Genomic DNA, 13,375 nt, shown 5'->3' on the forward strand with positions numbered 1-13,375 from the left:
GCAAGTTAGGGAGATCATCCACAGGTTCCTCGTAGATTTGGTAGAGTGCCCCATCCTCCGGATCAATGATATAGTTTATCGGTGGAGGAGATACATGAATTGTTCTTGTATAGGGATAGTGACAAGTTAGTTGACCCTACCACCTATGAGGAGGAGATATCTGATATCGATGTCTCGAAGTGGCTAATAGCTATGGAATTTGAGATGGAGTTTATGTACTCCAACTAGGTCTGGGTCCTGGTAAATCCACCTGAGGGAATTGTTCCTGTCGGGTGCAAATGGATTTTCAAGAGAAAGATTAGTTCAGATGGATAAGTTTCTACCTATAAAACTCGGTTAGTGGCAAAGGGTTATCGTTAGTGTCAGGGTATTGACTATGACTACACTTTCTCACCTATCGCGATTTGAAGTCCATTAGAATGATATTAGCTATCGCTACTTACTATGACTATGAGATATGGCAGATGGAAGTCAAGATGACTTTTCTGAATAGATTTCTTGAAGCAAAGATCGATATGAAACAACTGAGTGGATTTGAGTTCGCCGATCCATGTCACGTGTGTTTGCTGAAAAGATCAATATATGGTCTGAAACAAGTATCAAGGAGTTGGAACATTCGTTTTGATCATGAGATCAAAGGGTTTGATTTCTTGAGAAATTCGGATGAACCATGTGTATATAAGAAGGCTAGTGTGAGTAATATTGTGTTTTTAGTTTTGTATGTGGATGATATTTTAATTATGGGTAACAATGTGGATATGATGATGTCTACGACAGGTAGGTTGTCTAGAGTATTCTCCATGAAAGATCTGGGAGATGCTACCTATATTTTGGGGATTAAACTTTATAGAGATAGAGTCAAGAAATTAATAGATCTCTCCTAGAGCTTATACATAAAGAATATGCTAAAGAGGTTTAGCATGTTGAATTCCAAAAGGGGACAGTTGCTTGTCCAAGTTGGAGTTCATCTCTCTAATGAGATGTCCACTAATACTCTTAAAGAGAGGGATTGTAAGAGTAAGCTACCTTAAGCTTTGGCAGTTGGGAGCCTTATGTATGCAATGATATGTACGAGGCCGGATATTGCATTTATTGTGAGTGTTGTAAGCCGATATCAGTCCGATCCCGATGATAGTCATTGGATCGCAGTGAAACATATTCTGAAGTACTTGCGAATAACTAAAAATATGCTACTAATTTATGGAGGGGGTGATTTCCATGTGGATGGATTCACTGATTCGGATTTTCAATCAGATATTAATGATCGCAAATCTATGTCTAGTTTCGTATATCTCTTGAATGGTGGTGCTGTGAACTAGAAAGTTCCAAGAAGGCAATCACAATGGATTCAACCACTGAAGTCGAGTATGTTGCGACATGTGATGCTTCTAAGGAAGCTGTTTGGATCCAAAAGTTTCTTTCGGAGGTTGATGTGGTTCCGACCATTATGTCACCAGTACCTTTGTATTGTGACAACAATGGAGTTATCACGCAAGTGAAGGAGCCCTCGTCTCATAAGAAGTCCAAACACAATGCACATCAATTTCATTTGATTCAAGAGATCATTTGATTCAAGAGATTATAGCACTTGGGGATGTGTAGTTGCAGATAATAGATTCAACAGATAATATAGCTAACCCACTCACCAAAGTTATGACACAATCACAGTTGGATTGACATCTAGAGAAGATGGGTATTTGATTCCTGCCAATGGTATAGCACTCGATGTACATGTGACGTAAATTAGTATTAGTGTAAGTGAGAGGTTGTTAATGTTGTGTGCCCTTATGCTAGATATGGATGATATCTAGTGAGCTTGTTTTAATGCATTAATTGTATTTTTATATAAATATATAAAAGACAAGGTTTTCTTCATTCATATTTTCTCCAATTAATTATATGAATGAGTCTCTAGATCTTTTGTGTGAGAATCTATTCTCAAGGTATTGAGACTGTGTGATAGGATTATCTGATTATAGAACTTCTTAAACTATTACTAGTCCTTAGATTCTTTGGATGAGAACTTTGATTAATCGAGTATGGACTAGCACGGGGGTTACTACCTCATTTGGTATGGGGTTACCCATAAGAGAATGGTGTGTTAGTGCCATATGACATGAGATGTCGCTAGTAAACCTGTGGGTGGTCGTTAGGAATAATCAATCGAATGTGATGCCAATGACTGACCACATGGCATGCTAGATAATGGTCGTATCATCAGGTTGCGATGGTGTGTTGATCCTTAGACTTAAATCGATATGGTTGTTTTGTGTATTGGTGTGCGGGATTTGCTAATGAGTCGAACCATCAAATTGGGAGGTGAGAACGTTCATCTATGTGGTTCCGTATTGATGGTATATGAAAACAAATGTTAGGAATATGTTCTGTCACCCTTGTTAGTATTTGATGGGGTAAACATCCTATGTAATCTACTATTGATGTGACGGGACAATCCTTGACCAATGCATATTGAAAGTTAGGAAAAGTGTTTCCTAAAATGTTATCTAGTTACATTAATGAGGTCTGACACATAGTTATTGAGTTTGTGAGTTTGTCACTCTATGTCTTTTGCTCAGTCGGGACGTTAGGTGATGGAAGAATTATAATATACAATGATCGTCAACTGTAATAGGTTCACTTGAAATGAGATTTCACAGCCAGTTATACTGTCATGAACCACTGTTAGGCACTATTTAAGAACTATTGGAACGTTGTCGGGATTTGAAGAAGTTCTAGTGATGGGTTAAGGGATTGATCGATACCGAAAAGGGTTTTGGTGTTATCTGATTGTTAGCAAGTAGTGAATCTAAAAAGTTACACACCATATAGTGTTTCTTTTGGTATCGACATTATGTACCCAATATGTCTCTAAAAATGGTTAGTCAAGAGTTGACCCTTGGCCCCTTTGCCAATAATGCATAGTGCATAGTAATAGTGTATAGTACATAATGGGAAATCAATTATTGATTGCACAATAAGAGGCGATGGATTACAAATAGTGCACAATGCATAGTGAAATTAATTATTGATTGCATAGTAAACAAGGGCGACGGACATGAGAAAGAATGGAATAGAGAGAAGAAGAAAAGAGGAGGGGGAAATTATTTTAAAAAAAGGGGCAGAGCCCTCTACCCCTCCAGCTTCTCTCTCCCTCTCACACGCTGCTTTCTTTTTCATCTTATTCTTTCTGCTTCCTTTGAAAAATTATAGAAATTATACATGTAATTGTTACGTATATAATTTTGAGACATGGGCACCGATGATACGCAGATAATCTGTGTATAGTAGAGGAAGAAGTGACCATAATGATACCTTACTACATACTAGGTGTGGACCAATTAGGACCATCATATTTTGAGGTGGACTTTGTCTCAATACAAAAATCGGTTCTGTATTTCATCCATTCATCGGATAACAGGTATGTATTTATTTATGTATTCAATTGTTGAATATACATGTTGCTTAAATACCCCAATTATGTATGACGTGTATATTATATTCCGCTGCGTGTATCTGATACACAGTAAAAAAAAAAATTTCGCTTGTACCATTGTACTAGTGATTCCCTTCAGCTCTCGTCTGGTATGAGCTGTCACAAGTGATAACAGGCTCTTCTTATCAATCCTTCAAATAGCTCCATTAGTTTTTCCACTCCTTGATTTCTTATTAACTCCTAACGAACAACTAGGTGCCCCTTAGTTCATAAAATGTTCTTGTAGACACATCTGCAAGCGCATTTGATCCAAGTAAGATGTTGCCTCTCTTAGGATGGTTGCTCCCTGAGATGGCTGGAAAAGCAAGAACTTAACTAGGATGACATTGGGGTGATTGTCTTCCTTGGCAGCTCACATTGCTTGGGAGAACGAGCTTCTTCAAATTTCAAATTCGATAATTATTTATTGCCTGGACTTGGATCTCTAGAACATAATGTGAGGCACATCCTCCTACTTCCCCAGCTTTCTTTGTCTCATCCTGTATCTTGTCCTTGGATGACCAACTCAAAAAACGCTAACGGGATGTGATGGGATGGTATGCCCTCCTTCTAAGGGTCGGTTGTATTTCTGAGGGGGATGGTGTAATAGTAGGAGAAAAGTCTTGGAAGGCTCATAATAGTAGGAGAAAAGCCCTGTGAAAGGTCTTTGGTGCCTCCTAGGAGGATTTGTCCTGTGGTTCATAAGGAGGCACTGTAATCTTATGCAGGAGTGTTGCGAAGGGCTCCTAGGCTGCGATGGCACCTCTGTGTAAGTGGACCTTATGATTCATGCCATGGAGGATAACTTTTAGCTCGTTTCCCATTGACAATACCAATTTTTTGTTGCTTAAATACAATAATTAAATTTATATCTTAAGAAACAACTTCGTAAAGTCCTGAAAAGAGAGTAAGGTCTGCAATGTCAAAGGGGGTTACCAAGAGCAAAAAGAATTCCTCGAGTCTTTGGATGGCTTCTGGGAGTCTTCGGGAGCCTTGCTCCTTGATAGTTCTAGTCTTCGGCTAGCTAGTCTTTCTATGGGTCTGGAGGGTTTTCAGATGAGTAGGCGTCGGATGGGTCTGGAACACAAGAACAATAAGAAGGCATGTGAGGAACTCCCTCATGGGAGCCCTCTGATGCCTAAGTTAGATGATGCCATGGAATAGGAGAATTATATATGCATGCATGTCTTGATGTTCTGGATGGGTGTTTTCGAATATGAGTCTTCCAATAGGTTCAAGGTATGATTTGGGCCAGTCTTCGGGTCTTAGATCTGGGTCCTCTCCCTCTCTTTTGTCGTGTAGCAAGGGGTATTTATAAGCATTGGTGGTGGGGGCCACGTGACATGTGGCATGCTAATGTGAAAATATTTTGGATGAGGCCAGAAGGCTTAAAGGTACCTTCGAGGATAGAATGTCTTGAAGAGTATCCTTCGGATGGGTTTCCTTAAAGACTCCTCGGAGTCATCAGCTGACTTGTGCTCAAAAGATTCTTCGGATAAGTCTTGGGCTTGTATGAGCTTAAGGTTGGACTGGTCCAGAGACTTTTCGGAGTCCCCGAAAGACTCTTACCTAGAAGACTCTTTCGGGGCTATCTAGGTCTTCATCTTTCTTTGGGATACTTCTATGATTTTTGAATTTTTGCTCTTGATTTTCCTAGAGCACCCCCACAACCGAAGAAGATGATCAATTGGTTGAGTGTGTAAAATTACTTTTTTTTTTTTTTTCAAACATGAAATCTTGAATTATCTCATGACTTGGATTTTCATGCATGGACGGTCAAGAAATTTTGCACCCTTGGCCAATTGATTTGGCTTCTCTGTTGGCCATTTCTATTATTATTCTTTGAAAAACATTCTAAATTTTTTTATTTTACACGCCATTACCCTTTCTTCTTCATCATGCTATATATGCTTGTTTTATAACGTCTATAAACAAATTTAAAAATTGATCATCACTTATTCTTTTTATTGACTAAAGACAATGGGCACATTATTCGTGGAAGCTACAGTGTGGGACAACACTACTCTTCTAGGTTTTCACAAAAAAAAATAATTTCCAAGAATGTTATAAATCATTGAATTAGTTGAAATCATATAATTAATTAGTTGAAAGAAATGGTTGCCATCCTTGAGTAGGGCATTTGCGTGAAAGTCACATCTGACCTAAAACCATACTCACACCGCGGCAACTTTTGTACGCTTTCAACCTCTGGTTATAATCACATGGCAGATGCTCCATCATGGTGGTGACATCTTACTTCCTTGTATTGGTTTCTTTTTGAGGATATTACATGACAATAACATGTCTAGGATGATACTTCATTTATAATTCGTGATTTTGTTATTTAAACATAGAATTATTCAACTTTGATGGTGATACATTCACGATAATGTTTTGTAAGGTTATCACACATTGTATAACTCTATGCAAGCTTATTTCAATTAAACCTATGACACACTTAGCTTAATTAGATGAAGATAACCCTTTGTGTATGGCCTTTACGGGCATGACGCAATGGTAAAGCACTAGAAGATTAACAAGAACATCGAAGGTTCGAATCTTTATGAAGGTAGGGTCTTGATGCGTCCAGTCATCTTTCTTGGGGTTTCGTCTACATGACGTAAAGGGGGTCCACGGGGAGGGCAACCACTTCCTGAAATTTATTTTAAATGGGTATAAATTGTGATCGCATTTGAATTTACTTGAATGAAGAATCAAGAGGAAAAGTCGCTCTTTACTAGGATTAGTCAGGCGAAAATCAAAAACTTGGGTCATAAAAAACAAAAAACAAAAAAAAAACCTATGCATGATTATGCATGACTAATAAAGCTACAAAAAAATCATTGCGAGTTCATTTTTGTATCATCGGTGTAGATTGAAATTATATATGGTCTTGTGAATTCGAGGTTATAGTCATTTTTGTTAGGGGAGAATAGTTGTCTTTTAATATAAATTAAAAAAGTATTGTAATTTATAGGTAATGAGTTATTTCTCATGCACCTTAAAAGATACTTTTGGTGACAAAATTATGCAAGGCCAAGACTAGCTAACAAGGACACAACCAAATATTTTACTGCATCATGTGTGAAAAACTAAAGGGCTTGTATTAATTGGAAAAAAAAAACAATTTTACATCAATAAGTGTGACAATATATGGAAATTAATAAAGAAAATCTGAAAATTAAGATATATAAAAAGGTCTGGGAGAAGGCAATTGATGAGGTGGGGGCCCATAAGGTTAAGTGGCTCAATTGATGACTGGGTTGCAATAATTTAGCAAATATATTGAGCACATCTAAATATATAGATATATACATTGTATGTAGGTAGATGGCACAGACAGAGCACGGGAGGGGAGGCGAGGGGAGGGGAGCGGAGCTGCAGCAAACCCGCCATGATGAGAGACGCGACAGGGCTTGACCCTATCCCTCCCTCCCTCTATTCCTATATTTTTTACCTTTTATTTCCAGAATGGTTTTTAAATACGGGAATTTTAATATTTTATGTGATATTAATTAGTAGTATAATATTGATATATTAATGTGTTATATTTGATGTCTTATTAATATAAATTTATAATAGTGTTATTAAAAGTATGATAATTAAACGGCTAAGCAACATATCAGTTTCCAATATATATTGAGATTTAAATAAATGGACATCCATCCATCCATCCATCCTTCCTTCCTTCCTTACGTACTAATGCTGCAGTGAAGCAGATTTGAATAGGGTTTGAGGCTTTGAGCCTGGTAAGTGCAGACAAGAAATATATCACACTTACTATATTTAAAAAATTAGTTAAATTAAGTTCCTTCTGGAAGAGCGGATATTATATGGTAACAGTAACAGCTAATTATAAGGTTCTTTTCATGGGTGGGCTGACAGTAACAGTTGTCAAGTCAGACAACACAGTTAAGCAAACAAACTAACATGTAAGTGGTGAAAGAAGAAGTGTATTTATTAACCTCGGAGTACTAATTAATTAGCAAGTGTAATGAGGCATTTATGCAAGAAATGAAAATCCCGAGGCAGTTGCTTAAATCATTTGAATTGTTTGTTTGTAATTAAGCTACAAATGGTAGTGTTGTTTGTAATCTGAATATTTGATGGGTTAATGATGGTTGAGACCCAGTGGATCACTGTACTCGCCTAGTTAATAATGGCGGTGGGGTTCATGAAAATCATTCCTGAACCACTTTGGCACCCAAGAAATTGGCGTAAATTCAACACCCCTCCCCAGAGGGAAAAAGTTTTATAATTCGAATTATAATTATCAATCATTTTGTATAAAGATATAACCAAAGAAACATGATACTAATATTCTTACAATAATTATCTATTATTTTGGTAAATATTCAATTTCTTCAGTAATATAAGATCATTAATCAATTCTGTGCATCATTTAAGACTGTGTGCGTGTATTATTAATAGAAAACTTCTTTTTGTAATTTAGTGGTAGATGCTGTGTTAAAGTTGAAATGTTGCTTAGATCCTAATCAAAGACGGACACTATCACAAAAAAACAAAAGAAAGGGTAAAGAAATTTGCGACAGGGACTGGAGTACTGTATCGTGTCGTCTTGAGTGGAGGGAGGGCTATGATATATATATATATATATATTTAAATATATACGTGGTCAGGCCAACAAATGAATTAACCCCAATATGACACGTTTATCATTCCTAGAAGCTTCATAAACATATCATAGCTTGTATCAAACAAACAAGCAACAAAAGCATGAACAAAATTAAAAAAAGGAGAAAAAACGAAAAGAGATTGCTAGCTATCAGAACTGTAGTAAGAATGAAGGAATGATGAGAGTTTTGAAAATATAAATGTAACTTACTTGAAGGGGTGATTTACTATTAGAATGATTTGTTTTAGTTGTGGGACATAAATCCTAAGCAAAATTGGGAGTAACAAAAAAGCTGCAGTTTATAATATGTGAGAAAGTTTTGTCTGGATGTCCAATGAATGGGGCTTCCTGCATTGAGGCGCATAAGGTAGCTGTAGCTTTTATGAAGCACAAGGAGGGGGGTGGGTGTTGGAATTGGATGTCAATCTTTTGATGGGAATTCCAAAAGCTCTTTCACTTTTGTTGCTACTTCAGCCTCAAAAGGAGAAAAGAGAGAGGTGAGGGGGTGGGGGGGCCTGTGCTGTGCTAGCTCCATCACCCTCCCAAATAACCCATCAAAAGAAATATTTATTTTTATTATAAGATGAATAGTGATTTTTATATAAGTGGGTGAAATTTTTATTTTATCTCTACTTATTTGATAGCCGTTACAAAATAAGAAAAAGATACAAAAAGGAAAATTACAGCTCTCAAATTATCAAAATATATAGAAACGGAGGATTGAAAAAAAAAATTAATATAACATATAATATTTAGATGGAAAAATAGGGGCAGCATGTGGGGGGGATGATGATGGGGGTGAGATGAGTGGAATGGGGCCAGGGGGGCACAAGGCACAGGAGAAGCCCTGCTCTGCCCTGGCTAATATGTAAAATCTCCCAAAATCCCATGGCCAATCATCACTCCTTTTGCAGCACGCATGATTTGAATTTCATTTGGTTAGGATTGGTTGGTTTGGGGGGCAAAATGCTTGCTATGCAGCAAGAAGCAAATAGAGAGAGAGAGAGAGAGAGAGAGAGAGAGAGAGAGAGAGAGAGAGAGAGAGCCATATTTCTGCAAGACTCCCCCCCACCACCACCACCACACACACAATCCTAATGATTCCGACACGCGCATTCTGAATGCTCTTTCTTTCTTTCTCTATGGATACATTGAATAGAAACCCAACAAAAGATGGGGAGGCTTTGGATTGGATTGGATGGTGCGTATAATTGGAGAAGAATGTTGATGATCTATCAATCAGAATGGAATCAGCTGGTATGGTAGCTTAGCTAGCGCCGGGCGGAGGTGCAAAAGAACCGCAACTTTAAGGCGATGGATCACCGCCATGTAAAGATTTCCCACTTTCTTACTAATTGCAACCCCCACCTTTACCATGCAAATGGATGGATCCCCATTATTCCTCTAAAGATTGCCTCCTCCTTTTGTCTCCCCCCCCCCCCCCCCCCCTCTCTCTCTCTCTCTCGTTTTCTTTCACATGCCTTTCATTTATACTTGTTCTAAAATTACTATTTACACACCAAATAATAAGAAAAAAAAACACACACAAATATCTGTAAGGATATTTAAAAAATTATCTACAATATAATTAATGAGATGAGATTCCCATGCCACTAGCCACTTGGCTAAAGAATGAATGGCCTGGTAATTCCAAAGCCCCAAACTATAAGGAACACCGTCTAGTTGGTGTCCAAATAATACATTTTATCGGTGATGAAATTTGAAGCCATCAACACTTTTTTCTTAAAGATATTTGTATATTTTTGTCTGCGTGAACAATAATTTTAAATATGTCACCTCCTTTATGCAATCAACAAGACAACTGTCATTGATGATACGAATTTAACTTAAAACTGTAGTGTGAATTCTTTAACGAAATAATGGTATTAATTTGACTTGAATTTAATGGATCGAGTGGGCTAAACACTCAACGGTCTTTGTTGGGTCAAATTGCCTTATTTCAGCAGCAAGAACAGATCGAATTAATGAATATTTTGGCCACTTACCCACCATTTCGGCCAGAAAGTTGCAGGCGGGCAAGAATTAAGATGAAGAAGTGGCGGGCATATACATTTCCTTGTTTGATATCAAGACCATGCGCCTAGTATACCACCAGCTAGCTAGCTATTTCCTTTTCATAAAGCGAGGTTAAAAGATGCATGCATGAGGATGAAGATGGAGCTGGCATTAACTAGGATTGTTAACAACTTTCGGCTCCTCCTCTCTTTATGTGAACGCCCACTGCTTGCTTCGTTCATGGCAAATTAAAAGCGAACCAACAGTTGATTTGATAGTCGCTTCAAAATCCAAAGCCAGGCCAAGAAAGCACCGCAAACCCTTCTGTCTCTAATTAGTCAACCCTCTCATGCCCAACATTTTCATCAATATATATACATACATATATATATATAACGTTATCTTATTTACCGTGGGAAGACCCCAAAGCCAACCCTTAATTGTATAAAATGACAATAATGAATATACATCGAAGGAAATTATAAATATTCGAATATTATTGCCAAATTATAATAAAATAATTAATAGTAATAAGAGGATGATGTGAAAAGAGATGTAATATTAGGATAGTGATTTTCTCTCCCCATTAATTAGTAGAGCCAGAATAGGGTAAATACACTTGCGAAACAGGTAGAGATGAAATCAATATTTCATCCCATTCGGACTCTAGTTAACCCCCAATTTTCCAACAGAGAATTATTATTTTAAATATATTATGTTAAAAGAAGAAACGAAGATGAGGGTGTTACAGCAGCTAGCCAGCTACAGAGAATAAAGCAACTGCTCCTATTTTTCCCGGTTGTACCATGGGACCAACTTGAAGTGACGGTTTTGTCCTAAGTACAACTAAGAAGATACTTGCGTATCGATTTGGCTAAGGTCTCATAATTAACGTACTTTTTTATTTATTATTATTAGTTAAATTTATGTGGCATCTCTATGCTATACGTAGTTACTGATCCATACCGTGAAACAATTTCTTCAACCGTTGTGTTGTGGTGGTGGTACGCCTTAAATATAAATTAAACACCGAATCACAAAATAAATAAATAAATGAATTAGTGACAAAGTAGTGAATTCTAGCGAGAGATTGCGGCGCCGAACCATCCCCTAAATCTCGCCGCCGATCGCTCCTAAATATACTTCGCGTGGCAAAAAGGAAAAAAGAAAAGAAAAAATGGAAATAATTAAATCAGAGAAAAGTTTTTGAGTCGAAATTGGAAAAGAAGAAAGAGAAGCATAGAAGAAACCAGACAAAAGTCGGGGCCTTTGTGTTGGATTTGCACCAAACAGTTGAATTTTCTTCTTGGGTGTATATAATAGAACAGAAGGTACGAGGAAGAACATAGACACGTAGAAAAATAAGCACAGACGCAGAGTTTGATGAAATTCGGTTTCCCTTTGAGATGCACCATTCTGGTCAAACGCATGTGAACCCATGGATATGGATGGAAAAAATGCCAGCTTCATACATGCAAACAAACAATTTAACAATATTTCACTATTCGAAAGAAACCCACGACCCATAAACAAACAAAAACAAACAGTCCATGGCCAAATTCGATCATTCGTATGTGCATGTGTGTATATATATATATATATGTATATAATCAGAGGTATTTATATATACTATATATAGCAGAGCCCCATGAAAGAGAAAAGGAAAGCAAGGAAAAAAGGTAAGGATTATGATTTACAATAATTTAGATACGTTGGTGAAAGTCATGGTTAAGATTGAGAATCTAGCTAACCTCTTTCATATATATATATATATATTATCATAACCAACATGATTGTTCTCATTTTGCTTTGTCTGATTGAAGATTTACTAATCTGAAGAACATATCCATGATTCCATCATACCTTCACCTCTGGCAGGAACATTTTGGGACCCCTTGTCTGCGTGAAAATTGGACGAAGAAACCGAGTAGTTATTGTTTAATTTGCCATTGTTAACACCCTGCTGCAAGTAATCGTAATTCCCGTTGACCGATCTCAAATGGCTTGCGTCGGAGCCAGCTCCGTCGGCCCAGCTCTCCGGATTGCTGTCGTTCCTCGCCGTGGCTCCCTCGGAAGAGACCAGATTTGGGAGGCCGGCGATCTGGGTCGGATTAAATTCACCCAAGCCGCCCATTTTGAGGTGTGAATCATTTGATGACTGAACGTTGTCGGCCGGAGTTTTTGAGCCGAGAATATTGGGACTGGAAAGTGGGTATTTTGGGGCTGATTGGAGAAAAGGCTGGAATGCCAGAATTGGGCTTTGCTGCATATTCATCAGTAAGCCTTGAGTCTGCTTCAAAATGCCTAAATCAGAAGGCAGAAGTTGGTAGTTAAGGGAAGTCGAATGAGAAACAGCACTAGTGGTCGAAGTACCAGAAGAGAGAATATTGTTAGTGGTAGTCGTAGAAGAAGGATTAATATTAATACCATCAACCAGGGAAGAACTCAAGAATGAAGAGGATAAAGAGGTAGTTGAATTAGGAGAGGAAGAGGAAACAAATGGCGGTGGTGGTGGTTGGAACTTTTGAGCAAAAGGCCTAAGAAGATAGGGTGGTTGTGAAGCAGCAGCATCCAAGGGGCCAGATCTCATGCTGGAGGGTGCACCGAAGAGATCAAATCTGCTCCTAGGGAACGGTGAGGATGTGAATGGTGGCGCCGGGATGCCAGTGAACTCCTGAACCATGGCCCGGAAATTTGTGGTGTCTGTGGTCAGAACAGTGGTTGGTGCACGCCGAGAAGCTCTCGATCTTTTCTTCGGGTTCCGCACCGCATGGGCCTGATCACCGGTCGTCGCCGCCTGTGAAGCTCGAGGGGTTGTATTCTCTGCCGCCGGAGAGAACGGAACGTTCGGCGGAGGGCAGCCGCGAGGCTGGGCTTGAGAGCCGAAGAAGGGCTGGACCAACATGGGGTTCATCTCGGTGCAATTCGGTGCAGATCTCAGGTTCTTGCACCAAACAGCGTCGAGATTCAGCGGCGGTGGTGGAGAGGTTCGAGATAAGGGGTCGAACAAGTTGGATAACGGGTCAAAGATGGAGGAGTTGGGGTGGTGGTGAGACGGCGGCGGCGGGGGGTTGGTCATGGGGGCAATATGGGCGGCCGTGGGGTTCAAGAAGGCGGAGAATGATTCGGCGCGTGAGTCGTACTCTTCATCGCCACCACTGGAGGACTGAATGCTCCCACTGTTACCCGAATCCATGTCCCTGTTAAAGAGAGGGAGAGAGAGAATTGCAGAGAGAGAAAGAACAAAAAAG

The 13,375-nt window shown here is 38.7% G+C and overlaps 1 protein-coding gene across 2 annotated transcripts in view; it reads right to left on the minus strand.

Moving 5' to 3' along the window:
- LOC127804711 (uncharacterized) overlaps window positions 1-13,375 on the minus strand; it is a 28,476-nt gene that overhangs the window by 14,543 nt on the left and 558 nt on the right. The window contains exons 2-3 of one of the 2 annotated variants that reach the window (XM_052341661.1): window positions 11,988-13,324; window positions 11,404-11,588 (exon numbers count right to left, since the gene is read on the minus strand). In XM_052341661.1, coding sequence (XP_052197621.1) covers window positions 11,545-11,588; window positions 11,988-13,324 — 1,381 coding nt within the window. In that variant the 3' untranslated portion in view covers window positions 11,404-11,544. Of the gene's footprint in view, window positions 1-11,403; window positions 11,589-11,987; window positions 13,325-13,375 lie in introns of those variants that run through there. The other variant, XM_052341662.1, reaches the window with a different exon arrangement.

The sequence above is a fragment of the Diospyros lotus genome, chromosome 6 (genome assembly GCF_014633365.1).
Source record: "Diospyros lotus cultivar Yz01 chromosome 6, ASM1463336v1, whole genome shotgun sequence".
In the NCBI taxonomy this organism is placed as follows: Eukaryota; Viridiplantae; Streptophyta; class Magnoliopsida; order Ericales; family Ebenaceae; genus Diospyros; species Diospyros lotus.